The sequence below is a fragment of the Carassius gibelio genome, chromosome A4, assembly GCF_023724105.1.
Source record: "Carassius gibelio isolate Cgi1373 ecotype wild population from Czech Republic chromosome A4, carGib1.2-hapl.c, whole genome shotgun sequence".
Taxonomy (NCBI): Eukaryota; Metazoa; Chordata; class Actinopteri; order Cypriniformes; family Cyprinidae; genus Carassius; species Carassius gibelio.
In genome coordinates this window covers 24,476,828-24,490,080 of record NC_068374.1, presented here as the reverse complement: position 1 = coordinate 24,490,080, position 13,253 = coordinate 24,476,828, and the positions used below count along the sequence as shown (strand labels likewise).

Sequence of the window (13,253 nt, the reverse complement as noted above, 5' to 3'; positions counted from 1 at the left end):
GTGACACTTAACCTTTCATCAGATTGAGTCCTTCAGATCCACATCTTGCCTTGGGGAGGTCAGAGGCTTAGACAAAACACCCGCACAAAGATCAGCTTTGCAGACCTCCCAGAAAACACCAGCCTCTGCAGGTCAGAGGGGAAGGACAGAAGCTATTCAGTCTTAAAACTCCACTAGCAGAGCATCTCGAGGAGAAAGAAACCCCTTCCACAAAAAGCATCTCACCGTCAAGCTTCAGGCAAGGAAATGTGAAGACACACTTTCATATAGAGCATGAAGCGTGGATGAATTATTAAAGTAATAGTTCTCACAAAAATGAAAATTCTGTCATCATTTATTCACCATCATGTCTTTCAATACCTGTATGACTTTTTCCTCCATGGAACACAAAACGAGTTAATTATAGCTATTTTAGAAGTCTAAGTCATTTTTCCCCTCCTTTTTCCCCACAGTGAAAGGTGATATTAGACGGCAAGCAACATTTAAGCAACATTCAAGGCAAGATTTAGCTTTTGAATAGCTTTTCAATCTTTCAATGGTGTTAAAAGTAATAAAGTGAGTCATATGAAGCACTTTCATGGTGCTTTTTTGGAACTTTAACTTTAACTAGAAAAAAAAAAAAAAAAAACGCTAACGGAATGAGAAAATTATGTCAGAAATGAATGCTTCCTTATTCTTCCTTGAATATTAAGAACTGAACAAAATGGAAAGTGTTAGACTGGTGATGCAACAGCGTTCAGCTGCCACTCTGTGGTCATTATGTGGTCACAGATGGTGGTGTAGTTGACAGGCTAAGGCAGACTAACACTTACCAGCGAGCAGGAAGGTGATGAGACACGTTTCTTTGGGCATGTAGAGCTTGAGTCTAGAGCCACTGAACACATACTCCACCACAGCCTCAGAGCGGCCTGCTCTCTGGAGGAAAGGCAAGAACTGTTTCGCCTTCTGTGTCTCCTATGCAAAAAACAAAGACGTGTTTAAAAGATATGAAAACAAAAATTAACAGTTATTTGTTAAACATATTTAATTTTATATTTATGTATTTTATTGTTATTTTTACTTGTTATATGCACATTATTTGTTTTGCATTAAAACAGTTATTTGTTTTAGATACTTAATTTTATATTTGTACTAATGCATGCTGATGAACTTTTATCATAGTTTATAGTTTGACAAATAAACTCTTACGTTTATTTATTGAATCTGCACTGCCACTTTAATTTTCCTACATGTAGCCCCTCGTCACACTACAAAGACATTTTAGACACCGTTCTACCTCAGTAATCATAATATTACCTCAGGACTTCTTATGCACACTATATATTTTAAACACTGATTACCTTTATTGTACCTGTTACTTCCACTTATTTGTATATACTGCTCAGTCTATGTCTTTCTGTCTAAGGGCACTGTAGTCACTCAAAAATCTCAGTGCTCTCCATATACGTTTATGTCTTATGTCTTGTTATTGTCACTGTATGTCTGAGCCTCGTCACAAGTATTTCAATGCTCAGTTTTCCCCAGTGTTAACTATGCAAATGACAAATAAATGCCTCTTGAATCTTGAGTTATATGGAAACAAAAGTGGTTAAAATTCAACCCATTCTTTTTCATCAGTAGTATTATTTGTGATTTCAATTTTGTGGGGAGTTCCTATTTTGCTATGTTATAAGCCTGGCTTTGGATGCTTTCACTTTTGATTTCAGGATTTCGTCAGGTTTTAAATAAAAGATAAGTCTGTTTTGCCTACATCTATACACCTTTCACGTTATAAGACAACAAAAAAAAAAAAACAGTAAGGTTCAGTTACAAACTAGTTTACAAAACTATTATTGACATGAATAAGATGAGGCATAGGCCTACACTACATGCTGATTAGGCTATATAATGACTTCTAAAATTACAGAACGTTTAGCAAACACTGAGGAATGAAAAAAAATAAACTTGTACTTGCATGTTTTTCCCCTCACAAGAACACCAACATGTTCGCCTACTCTGGTTTAAGAAGCAGTCTTTTACTTTAGAGTGAAAACAATCAATATTTTCGTTATTTGTGCAGCGCACACCTTCGCGCTCCTGCTGACATGGCGAGTATAAACCAGGCTCAACACTAGAAGAGCTGCGCTGAACAACGCGGTGGTCGCGCCAGTGCAACCGCACCCAAAATTTAGTCTGTCATAATCTGGAGACAACAGGTTATTTTTTTATTTGAATAATAAAATAAATAATGAAACCTCGCCCACTCGATTTTGTAATATTCTTTAATTTTGTAGTCCATATGAAAAGGTGCATTTCTATTAAATGCACATCCATGTGGAGATGGCGATCGGAGATCGGATGGAGATCGGCAACCTCTTCTTTGCACCCGACACTGACTCAAAAAGCACTAGTTTATTAATAAGTAACGTTCAGAACTGTTTTATGCGCGAGCTTGAGTGTGGAACAGGCTCTAACCTAATACACCTGCCTATATATTAAGTTTGGTTGATATATTATTATATTAATCAATTTAATATAACGTGCGACTAGTTGACTAGAAAAATCTGGAGTAGAGAGCAGGCCTACTTAGTACAAGGAAGCGCTCCATTTTTAAAATGCACTAAAATAGCAAATTTGTAAAATGTGCCCTCAATTACTACCTCAGCCGGTTTCCTTACATTAGTTTAGATACTTTGATTTGTAATTCAGATGTGAACTAGAAAAACAACAGGCCAAGTGGAAGATAACAGTTTGTGACACTTTGAGCCATTATGGGTGTATGACAGCTCTATTTCTAGAGTGTCCTGACCAAGGGTGCACTTTTTGAAGTGAGATTGGCCATCTCTCTTAGTTTGACAGGTGAGGTTTGGTATGTAACAGGGACACTGTGACTCAGGGCCACCTACTGCAGCTGGAAATACAGCCATGACCCAAACAAAAAAGAAACCAAGAGAGAAAGAAGGAAAGAAGAGAAAAGACAACAAACACATTCAAAGATAAATGGTCTTTTCAGACCAACAACATAGTCCCAATCCAAACGACATTACTCTGACTGTCAGTCATATAAAATGAGGGAATCTTGTTTTCTGGATGAGAAATGAGAATGTTACTGTTTGAGAGTGACACTTTTCTCTTTCTAAATGCCTCCTACACTTACTCGGGTATAAATAACATGCTGAAAAAGTTTGCAGACAGCTGCCATACACTTCATTAAAACCTGATGAGCTCATTCATAAAAGCAGAGATAAGGGAGGAAGGAGAGAATCGAGGAGAGGTGAACAGGAAGTCAGCGGCTGTTAAACGTCAATTGCTTCACACACCATGTATCAAGGCTGTCACCCAGCAAATGACATTTACAAGCCAAGTAAAATGTAATCTTCATTTGGTAAGGTACCCAAACAGGATTCGCCAAAAAACAACTTAAGAGCTTTGACCATGATGACTTTAAGGGTGAAAAGGCTATTTTTAGAGGAGCATTCATTAATTTAAGGGGCAGGGCCATAATGCAGCAATAAATCTGCTGTCATAGGACAAAGCTTTAACATCAAAGATTTTAGAGAGGATTCTGGGATATTGAAGACATTGGTAAAGACATTCAGAACATACTGTCATGGGTCATGCTCAGGCCCATACAAATTATTTGTGTATTTTCTCACTGATCTTGTTTTTGAAGTCTGTCGAATGAATTTAAACAGAAGAAAATGTAAAATGGAAGAAAAAATGCTGCATTCTCATCAGCAACTGAAAACAAAAGTAGTAAAATATTTTAGCTAAAGAACAATAAAATTCTCTCTCTGGAAACAATTCTGAGCTTAGTTTTTTTTTTTAACAGCAAAGGACACTGCGTGCTTTAGAAACAGCCATACTTTGCTTGCTTCCAGTTCCTTACACATATACCACTTGAATCTAAAATAATCGTTCATAAAGTTTGAAAAGATTGAAGCAAATTACAAGAGTGTTCACAGTGGGCTGTTTTTACATTAATCTGGCGTCATAAAAGCATAAAAGCTGATGTGCAAGTACATTTAATCACATTTTTACATTTCTCCTCCGAACACACAAACGCTCTTCTTGGTGAGCATTTAAGTGTTCGGTTAAAAACTATCCTAGATCTCCATCTGCTGTTAAAGACTAAGCTCAGAATCGATTCCAGAGAGAATCGTGATGGATTCAGAAAATCGCAGAATTGATTTATCGTTGCACCCCTATCTACACAAACTTACCCCCGAAATGTCTGCCACTCTGTGAATGGGCACTTCTTTCTTGCTGTGAAGTCCTTTGCCATTCTTTATCGCCCTGCAGTGATTCAAGCATTGTGTTAGAATCTGCATTTTTAAAAGTCTCCCAGAACATAAAACCATGTCTGCCCCAGCCTGAGAAACCAACCCTTTAACAAACCCACCCATTCATCCATACCTTATGCCACAAAAGAGCCAATAAATCACATTTATAGGCCAGTAGTTCTTGTGCATTGCACATGGGACTGTATACAGTGTCTTTTGTGTGCATCTGAGTGCTCGATCAGAGAAATAGTGGTTGCTGAGTGGTGACGCCTGCAGATTACAGTAGATATAGGAGGAGTGAGGGATGTGTCTTTGGCCTCTTTAAGGCAGATGTATTTGTGGCTGTAGCCTCCCTGGTGTCCAATCACATTAAGTGAAATATAGAGGAAGGAAGAGAGAGCTTGTTCTGAGGTTGATTTCTCAGAGGATGTAGGGTAACGACCAGCAATCTTTGCTAAAAATAAATTTGAGGCCTGCAAAACGCACCCCCACCATCTCTGCTGGCTCCATGGGGAAGTATTACCCAGAGAGCGAAGGACAAGAAAATAGAGATGTGTGTGAATGCATGTACGTTTTCGAGAGCAACACCAAAAGTGAAGAATAGAAATGGAAAAGGGAAAGCTGCAGATAAGAAGCAGCGAGTCTCTTACTCTCGAGAGTCACACCATCTATCGCCGACCACAAGATCCGAATCTCTTTCTGTGCAATAAACCACCCTTGAAACTTCTACATCGCAAATCTATATAAATATATTCATGGACAAAGAATAAAAGAGCAATGCTTTAGTGCTGGCGGTTGAGGTATAAGCTCTGGGACTGATATTGACCCCATGAAATGAGAGCTAACCAGACAAGCCATGACTTACTGCACAGAACAAAATGGCTCCATTTCACAGACGGCTTCTCCTCTTCAATGTGTGGGGAATACGGTCCACATTTGCTAGCCGCTGGTTTTATTTTAGTGTTTTGACTCACCTTGCCTCTGCCGCCAAGAGCTCATCGTAATGGGAAGATCTTTGATCGTCGTCCTGACGGTATCTGATCACTGTGGCGAGACCTTTACTGACCAGAGCCTCAGCAATGTTTCTACAAAGAGATTAAAACAGAGAATCAGATGATTGTTCAAAGGTGCCTTGCAACTAGGGCTGAAACAATTCCTCGAGTAACTATAACAAAAAATGGTCGAGGCAAATTCCTCTGCCTCAAAGCCTCTTTTAATTTATTAAAAATTTCACATCAGGTTCTTTCGCAATTAATTTTTTTTATGACAACGTGTTTACGTCACCCACAAAGCGGAAGGAGACACAAGCGCTAATCGCATACTGCAAGGAGTCAGCAGTGTTTTGATTTGAGGGCGCGGGCAAACGTAACGAGAACTCTGTGGCGTGTGTCCATTGCAAGATAGAGCTGGCATACCACAACTAGGACCCTATGATTTCCGCGATGCAGAAAACGCGGAGGGAATCGCGGAATCCAGTCATATAAACGGAATTTACAGTTTAACGCGGAATGGCACAGAATTTTGCCAAATTTCGAATGAATTAATCAAAAATAGGTCATTGCACTTACATCAAATCACGATATGGACTAATATCTGTAAATATTAAGACGGAACAGTCTATTTAAATATGAATCCTGCATGTTCTGCGTGTCTCTGTTTATGGAGCAGAAGCACAAATTCCTTTATCAGCGCCATGACACACTGGATGCATGGCATATAAGCTTCTCAGCTGTGTGGCGTGTTCATTTTTAATTCGGCGACCATGTTAACAGGTTAGAGCTTCCAGACGTGCGTCTCAGGCGCGGCTCGAGCCATGCGGAAAATTTTATCCTACCCGTCAGATTTTCGTACCCGGGTTTACTGCGCATGCACACATCAATATCGCATCAATATAATTAAGCAAAAACACATTTTATTCGATTACTCGATTATTCAATGGAATTTTTGATAGAATACTCGATTACTAAAATATTCGATAGCTACAGCCATATTTGCAATACTTTACACACAATCAGATTTTATGTATATGAAACACGCAAATGTTTTCTTTAAACACACACATATACATACATGGGGCTGAGAAAAATAGCGTTTATGTCTGCAATTATTATTCGCTGTTTAATGCATTAAATAATTAACTAACACAGAACCCACAAAAAAATTCCCTAAATATAGCCATCAGTTTGCATATGATACCGGCCTTCACTGATTTGTTAGCAAAAACAAAAAATAAAACAAAACTATTTATAATACTGTCTTTGCGGTTTCCCCATTAAATTAGGAGATTCAATGTGAAAAAATATGCTTACAAATATTCAGTGTTAGGTCTGACTGATTACATAAATCAGTGAACATTTCAAATCAATCAACACCCCTAAATGTTTTTTCCCCCCTAATCAATTTATACTGTAACTATTTTTGGATAGACTGTAATTATACAGGCTTCAATTTGCACACTGTTTTAAAGATAGCATTTACGGAGATAATGCCTAATTTAGAGCTGAAACATAATTTGATCACAACAAGCAAGACCTGCAAGAAAAGTGGCAAAAGCATTTCTCGTTGCCATTTTTCAACACAGTCAGATATTGCTCGTATTCCCCTATTGCGGAGCACAGCAAACATGAGCAAGAGCCATTCTGTGTCAAGTTTGGGAAAATAAAACTAAAAGAGCAAAAACATGAATAAACACAAACAACACTTTTTTTGGTGCCTTTGCTGGTTTCATAGGAAGAGTGATAAACAGTTTCAGCTAGTACTCAATGGGATCCTTTCTTTAAAAACAAAAATACCACAGTTCAGAATCAAAAAATACAATATGAAAAGGAACTGTTTAGGCTAAGTAATCAAACCAAAAAATAAAAATAGAATAAAAAAATAAAAATTGCAAACATTGATAAATATACTATGTCAGTCCTACTTCACGATGCTTTCAAAAATCAAATGTTTACTGAAAAGTAACCTATTGCATCAGGCTGAAAGACTGTGCTGCCGTGAATTTTTACAGATCTATTATCAGTTCAGGCTTTTAAAATATTTATGGCACTATGGCAAAACCTGGAAAGGGCTGATTCCGAATCAGTGAAGAATCAAGATGCGGCAAAGCAGCTGAGCCCTGAGGCGATGTAACCACCTGTTACCCACAATGCTCTAATGCCAGGCACTGGGGCATGGTTGGGTAATCACATCCTGAGGCGCAATACCACCCAGACTCATGTGCCTGTCCTCACTTACCCTAACAAGGGACAGTGTGCTAGATCAAACATCCACATCAAGAGAGCGAACAAGAATCATTTAAATTCATAGAGGAGACAAAGGGTAATAAATTCAACAGCCCTAATTCTAAGCCTAAGCAGATTTTTTTAGAAATGTTCAAGAAACATTCAGCTTTCATTTATGGTTTCTTTCCTTTCTTAGTAATTAGGGTTGCATGATAAATATCGGCCGATAATTAATGAACTGATAATTGCACAGCTTCTCAGTTAACAATGGCTCTGTGTAGTAACAGCTGCTCTGTGAAATCAAGCACCTGATGGAATTTACTGCTGATTAAGCAACCGGCTTTACTGATGAGATTAGCATTAATTATCGGTCGATATTTGTCATGCACCCCATTAGTAATGTGTATTTTGCTCTTGGTTGTCAACTAAGAAAACTCACATTTGAACAACAACAGCTACTGTGTAAAAATAGACCTATATTTAAAGTCATTATTCAATTTTCTTTTCAAAGATTAAATTAACTGATTTGATCGATTTAGTTTGTAAGATCAATTCAATGACTCAATCCAGATGAGGTGGTATAGCGATGACCGGGGCCGAAATTTTGGTCTGTTTGGTCTCACACCAACATCATCACATTTCTCAAAATTTATCACTGAGTTACACTACCATCTAATAGTTTGGCTAGTTTACTTACATTCCCCCAATGGTCACTGTTGCACAGGTGCGCTCTGGGAAAGCCGGGACGCCACCCATTTCCATGGCACTGGTGGCAGCTCTGATGTAATCGACTGTGACATTAACCTGCAAAAAAACAAAACAAAATGGTTAAATCACCAGCATGACACCAGAATCGATGTAATGCCAAGAAATAAGGCCTACGTACACAGACACACTATAAGCCTGTCAGGGGCTCAGCTATGGAGATAAATTGACCACTGAAGCCACACGTGAGGACACTGCACTGTAACCCTGTTTTATGATGTCGCATTAAACATGACAGAATTACGCCAAGAAAGAGCAACACATCAAACTCTGAATTGGATATCTTTGTACAGGATTGCAGATCAAGCGAAAAGCTGGCTGTAAAGGAAAAAGAAATGGATTACAGGCCTTTCAGGGTGGACAAATTGTGTTAAGGCATCTAGCGAAGGGTCTGGTGGGTGCGTGTGTGTGTGTACAAGCATGACTGTGGGCTACTTTCCAAGGTCACCCTGAGTCAGTGTGAATCATGTCAGGCTAGACCATAGATCTCCCCAGAGGAAGCCAAACCAAACATGGAAACTGTTTATCACGAAGCGAGAAATAGGCGGGGACTTGTGACTATTTCGCTTGATGGCAACGGAGGCAAGAAAACGGGAATAGGATAACTAAAGCGGATTATTTCACACCAAACTGCTCCAAGTTAAGAAATCGACTCCATTTGTGTCAAACTCTTTCTGAGGTCATTTGATCATCCCATAGGGGGCATTGCATCCGGTGTCTTCTTGTTAGCTCGGAGCAAAGAAAGATGCCACATGGAGATATTCAGAGATAGGAGGCTGTGATCTGGCCAATTTCGTTCAATCAGTTCAGAGCAAATAGAGGGTTGGAAGCTAATCTGAAATAGTAAGCCGGATGGGGGATCTTGTCGGTCTTGACTCGCAGCGGGAAAGATCAGTCATTAATCCTGATGGCACCAATAACAAGCCAAGGACGGAGCATTTACCTGACTGAACAGCACACTGATGCTCCTCTGGGAGCACGTGAAATGATCACATCCAACCGATTAGTCCAACAAATAAAAAAAATAAAAAAATACAAAAACGATTTTGAATGCAAGCACACCAAACATAAGACTGTATTTTTACAATGCTTTAGCGAACAGGTCAAATCACCAGCTTAACAGTTTAAGGAGGTGCTCACACTCAAGACAAATGCATTGCGGTTCTGATCCATATGCAACTGCCTAGCAAAATGAGAATGTTGAAAAAAGACAATTGTGACGTGGCAAACGAAAGATCCAAGGACTGAACTAATTCCTAAAGTTGTAAGCCTCCACTTCTGGAATTCAATCCATTTATCCCTCCAATTAATTTGCCTCAAAATGACAATGTAACCCAGTCTATTGGACATAATAAGTTTCATTAGGTGGGGGAATCCTGTGGACACTCATTTTCTTACCCTAGGAGTTTAGTGCTTCATCAACAAATAAACCACAAAATGATTGCGTTTTCATCCCCTCTTCTTCTACTCTCCAGTTCTCTCTCAGAAAGACAGAGACAGCTCTGCACCATTGGGTAGGAGTAATGAGCTTGGTTGAATGACAACAAACCCTTTTTAAGAAACAAAGATTCCCGCTCATTCAGAAGAGCAAAAGTGCTTATGAAGAAAGAGAAAATGAATGAGCGAGAGAAAGACGGGGCTATTTGAATAGAAAGATCTGAGCGAAGGGTTTCGGAGAAGCCCAGACAGAACCAGTATGAAGAGAATGACGTAGACAGAAATGCTGCTAAAAGCGAAGCATCCATCAAAACATAGACAGGTCCACAGAAATGTCTCGGGAAATGCAGAAAGATTGAGCTGGTGCATGTACAGCAAGGATGCTTTCACACTTGGTTTGACTGCTTTGTCCAAACCAGAGATGGATTCAACTCCCTCCCCCACTGGACTCTTTTCACGTTGTACATCTGGGTTCAAACAGTGGCATGTGAATCATCAACACGAGTACCACCGTGAGTAAATAGATAATGAGTCAGGAAGAGAAGGCAGTATGGCAGTTCATGTTTTTGCAAGAAATACAATGTGAACTGCCCTCCGAATGCAAATTATCTGGAGACAAGCAGGTATAACAATGTGTATTGGAGCATGCAAAGGAACAAATGCGCTATGACTTACATCCATGCCAACAGTGAATATTCATAATTTGTTTTATTGGTTTAAACAGAACAGTTTTGCATATGAGCAAATGACCATGTTTCATTCCTGAATGAATCAAGTGTTTAAATGATTTGGGTATTTCCCAATGACTCAATTGTTAACAGTGACTTGCTCTCACCTACTGGCGGCATTTATTTCACATTTAAAGTATCTTATCTTATTTTTTTTTATAATTTAAAATCAGTCAGTATTCAATGTTTTGTTTAAAATATCAAAACATTATGCATTTGTAACTGCAGGTTAAAGCACTCCATGTCCCTCTGAACTGAATTGAATAGTGTCTAAATACAAATGCCACTTCAGAGGCAACTTCTACAAAGATTTATTTTGTTGACACTGGTTTCATTTGTTTGGTGCCAGCCTAATGTCTTATTATTCTAATTGACTAATTAAATGTCACAATTTGACTCAAATGATGCAAGCTTTTAGAAAAAGAAATGGCTCTCTTAAAGGTACAAATGCCCATAAAAGTTAAAAATCAGTTTAAACTTATATGAAAAGATTAATTTATGACCACACAATACAATGAAGAATATCAAAAACTCCAGCAGTCCATGGTGGTCAGATATCAGCACAATAACACACATTATGAAAAATTCTGTATAATTATCTTTATTGAAAATATTCTCAAAAAATATCAAGATAGTTTGGTAACACTTTAGAATAAGGTTCCATTAGTTAATGTTAGTTAACTACTTTCGTTAACATGAACTAAGCAAGAACAATCCTTCTACAGCATTTATAAGTCTTAGTTCATGTTAATTTCAACATTTACTAATGCATTATTTAAATCAAAAGTTGTGCTTGTTAACATTAGTTAATGCACTGTGAATTACCATGAACTAACAATGAATAACTGTATTTTCATTAACTAACATTAACGAAGATGAATAAATACAGTAATAAATGTATTATTCATTGTTTGTTCATGTTAATTAATACATTAACTAACATTAACTAATGGAACCTTATTCTAAAGTGTTACCGATAGTTTTTTTCAAATATCGTATACCCCTAATGTCAAGTAATTACAGATTAAATGACTGAGTTAGTATTAACAACAACAATAATGATCAAGTTTTTTTGGATTATCGTTATTGTTTTTATTATGATTTATAGAATTAGCATTATTATTATACAATGGAATTATTATTATTATTATTATTATCATTATACTTTCGTTAATGTTATTATTCTTATTAAATTAGTTTTAACAATACAATTGTTATTATTATTGATTTATTTGAGTTATTGTTAATAAATTGACAATACTATTATCATTAACAATACAATTGTATATTATTATTATTATTATTATTCAGTTGTGTTTGTTTTATTATTGTCATCAAAGTATTTTTAACAATACAACTATATATTATTATTATTGATTTGTTTTATTTGAGTGACTGTTAAATTAGCAATACAACTGTTTGTTATAATGTAGAAAAAAAAAGGGGGGGGGGGGGTCAACCTTGGATCACAAATGTACACAGGTCCACACCGAAAGGTCTAGTGTGCAAACATGTTAATCATGCATTTGGATCTCTGACATGTGCGCATCCAAACCTGCTCTCTGCAAGCTTAAATCCCTGTGAGTGGAGTCTAATGTGGTGATGGGAAGGTGTAGTCAGGAAACTCTGTAATACATATTTCATGGATTAAAAGTGAGCTGCTAGTCTCACACGCCACTGTAATTCCCTTTAAAGCAGAAGTAAAGGGAAAAGATGAATGAAGTCTGCACAGCTCTGCCGTGTCTGCACTGATGTGCATCAGGGCATCGTGTGAAAACTCAGCACGTCCTCTCCCATATAAATGAACAAACTAATAAGCAAAGCAGCACATACCTGCCTGGAACATAGCTGCATAAACAAAGACATCAAACACTTGACACTGACATTCCACTCAGTCTCTGCCTCTTGTTAACACCTCACATACACACACACACACACGCTCACACCCATGTAACAGGAGGCACATTGAGCGGGCAGGATTATCCAAACGTGCTCTTTCCTGATAAGTGGATTAATGCAACATTTTCATTCGACTTTTTCGCTGAGGCAGAGACCCTCTACAGAGGCGCTACTTAGAAAGTTAGCCAAATCTAGCTTTGGATTATGTCACTGGGTGGGAATTTCCATTTCAATACCGAGGAGGAAATGCATTTGTCCAAACGTTTTCCTCCATTAGCCACTGCTAGTGAATGCCACTCATTCTCACCATCCTTTCAAAAAAAAAAAAACACCATTTGAAATGGACGCTACACTCCATAGCTGTGCCTCACTGGGGCTAGGAGGAGCTTCTTTACCTCCTTTCCTCTCATTTTCTCTGGCTGATTGTACCGCTGAACTCTGACATTGATTATATACTCACCCGAGACATAATGGGAGTTGACATTTGACCTCTTTGGGGACCTCTTTTTGAAGACTACACCCATGTGTTAAGAGAGACAGAAAATGGATGCAACCTCAATGAATCCAATAGAATCAGCTCAAGCTCTCCCACTAATAGTCTGGAAACAAAAGTCAGACTGCTTACCCTTTTTGACCAGCTGGGATGCAGCCTATAAAAGAAATACTGGCATCTTAAATGCCAAAAAAATGGAAAATCTAAAAATTCCAGGCATAAAATAATCCCTTCTGCCCTAAACTAGCAGAAATTAGTCATTAGAGTTGTACTTAACTAACATCTGAACAATCAGTCGTTAACAATGTCCCTATTTTATGGTTATGAACTTCTATAATTGGCCAGCTTTTATTTCTCTTTTAAACAGTTGGAATATTTTCCACAGCGGTTGCCAGGGCAGCAAGGGGGATGCTAAAACGAGGCATGCCTCAGTACAAGGCCTCATACC

The 13,253-nt window shown here is 38.0% G+C and overlaps 1 protein-coding gene across 1 annotated transcript in view; it reads right to left on the bottom strand.

Annotated features, from left to right (window-relative positions):
- The window catches only part of snd1 (staphylococcal nuclease and tudor domain containing 1), a 167,220-nt gene that overhangs the window by 124,994 nt on the left and 28,973 nt on the right, over positions 1–13,253 (bottom strand). Inside the window, exons 12-15 of the mRNA XM_052577497.1 lie at positions 8,181–8,287; positions 5,237–5,347; positions 4,203–4,275; positions 813–954 (exon numbers count right to left, since the gene is read on the bottom strand). Coding sequence (XP_052433457.1) covers positions 813–954; positions 4,203–4,275; positions 5,237–5,347; positions 8,181–8,287 — 433 coding nt within the window. The remainder of the gene's footprint in view (positions 1–812; positions 955–4,202; positions 4,276–5,236; positions 5,348–8,180; positions 8,288–13,253) is intronic.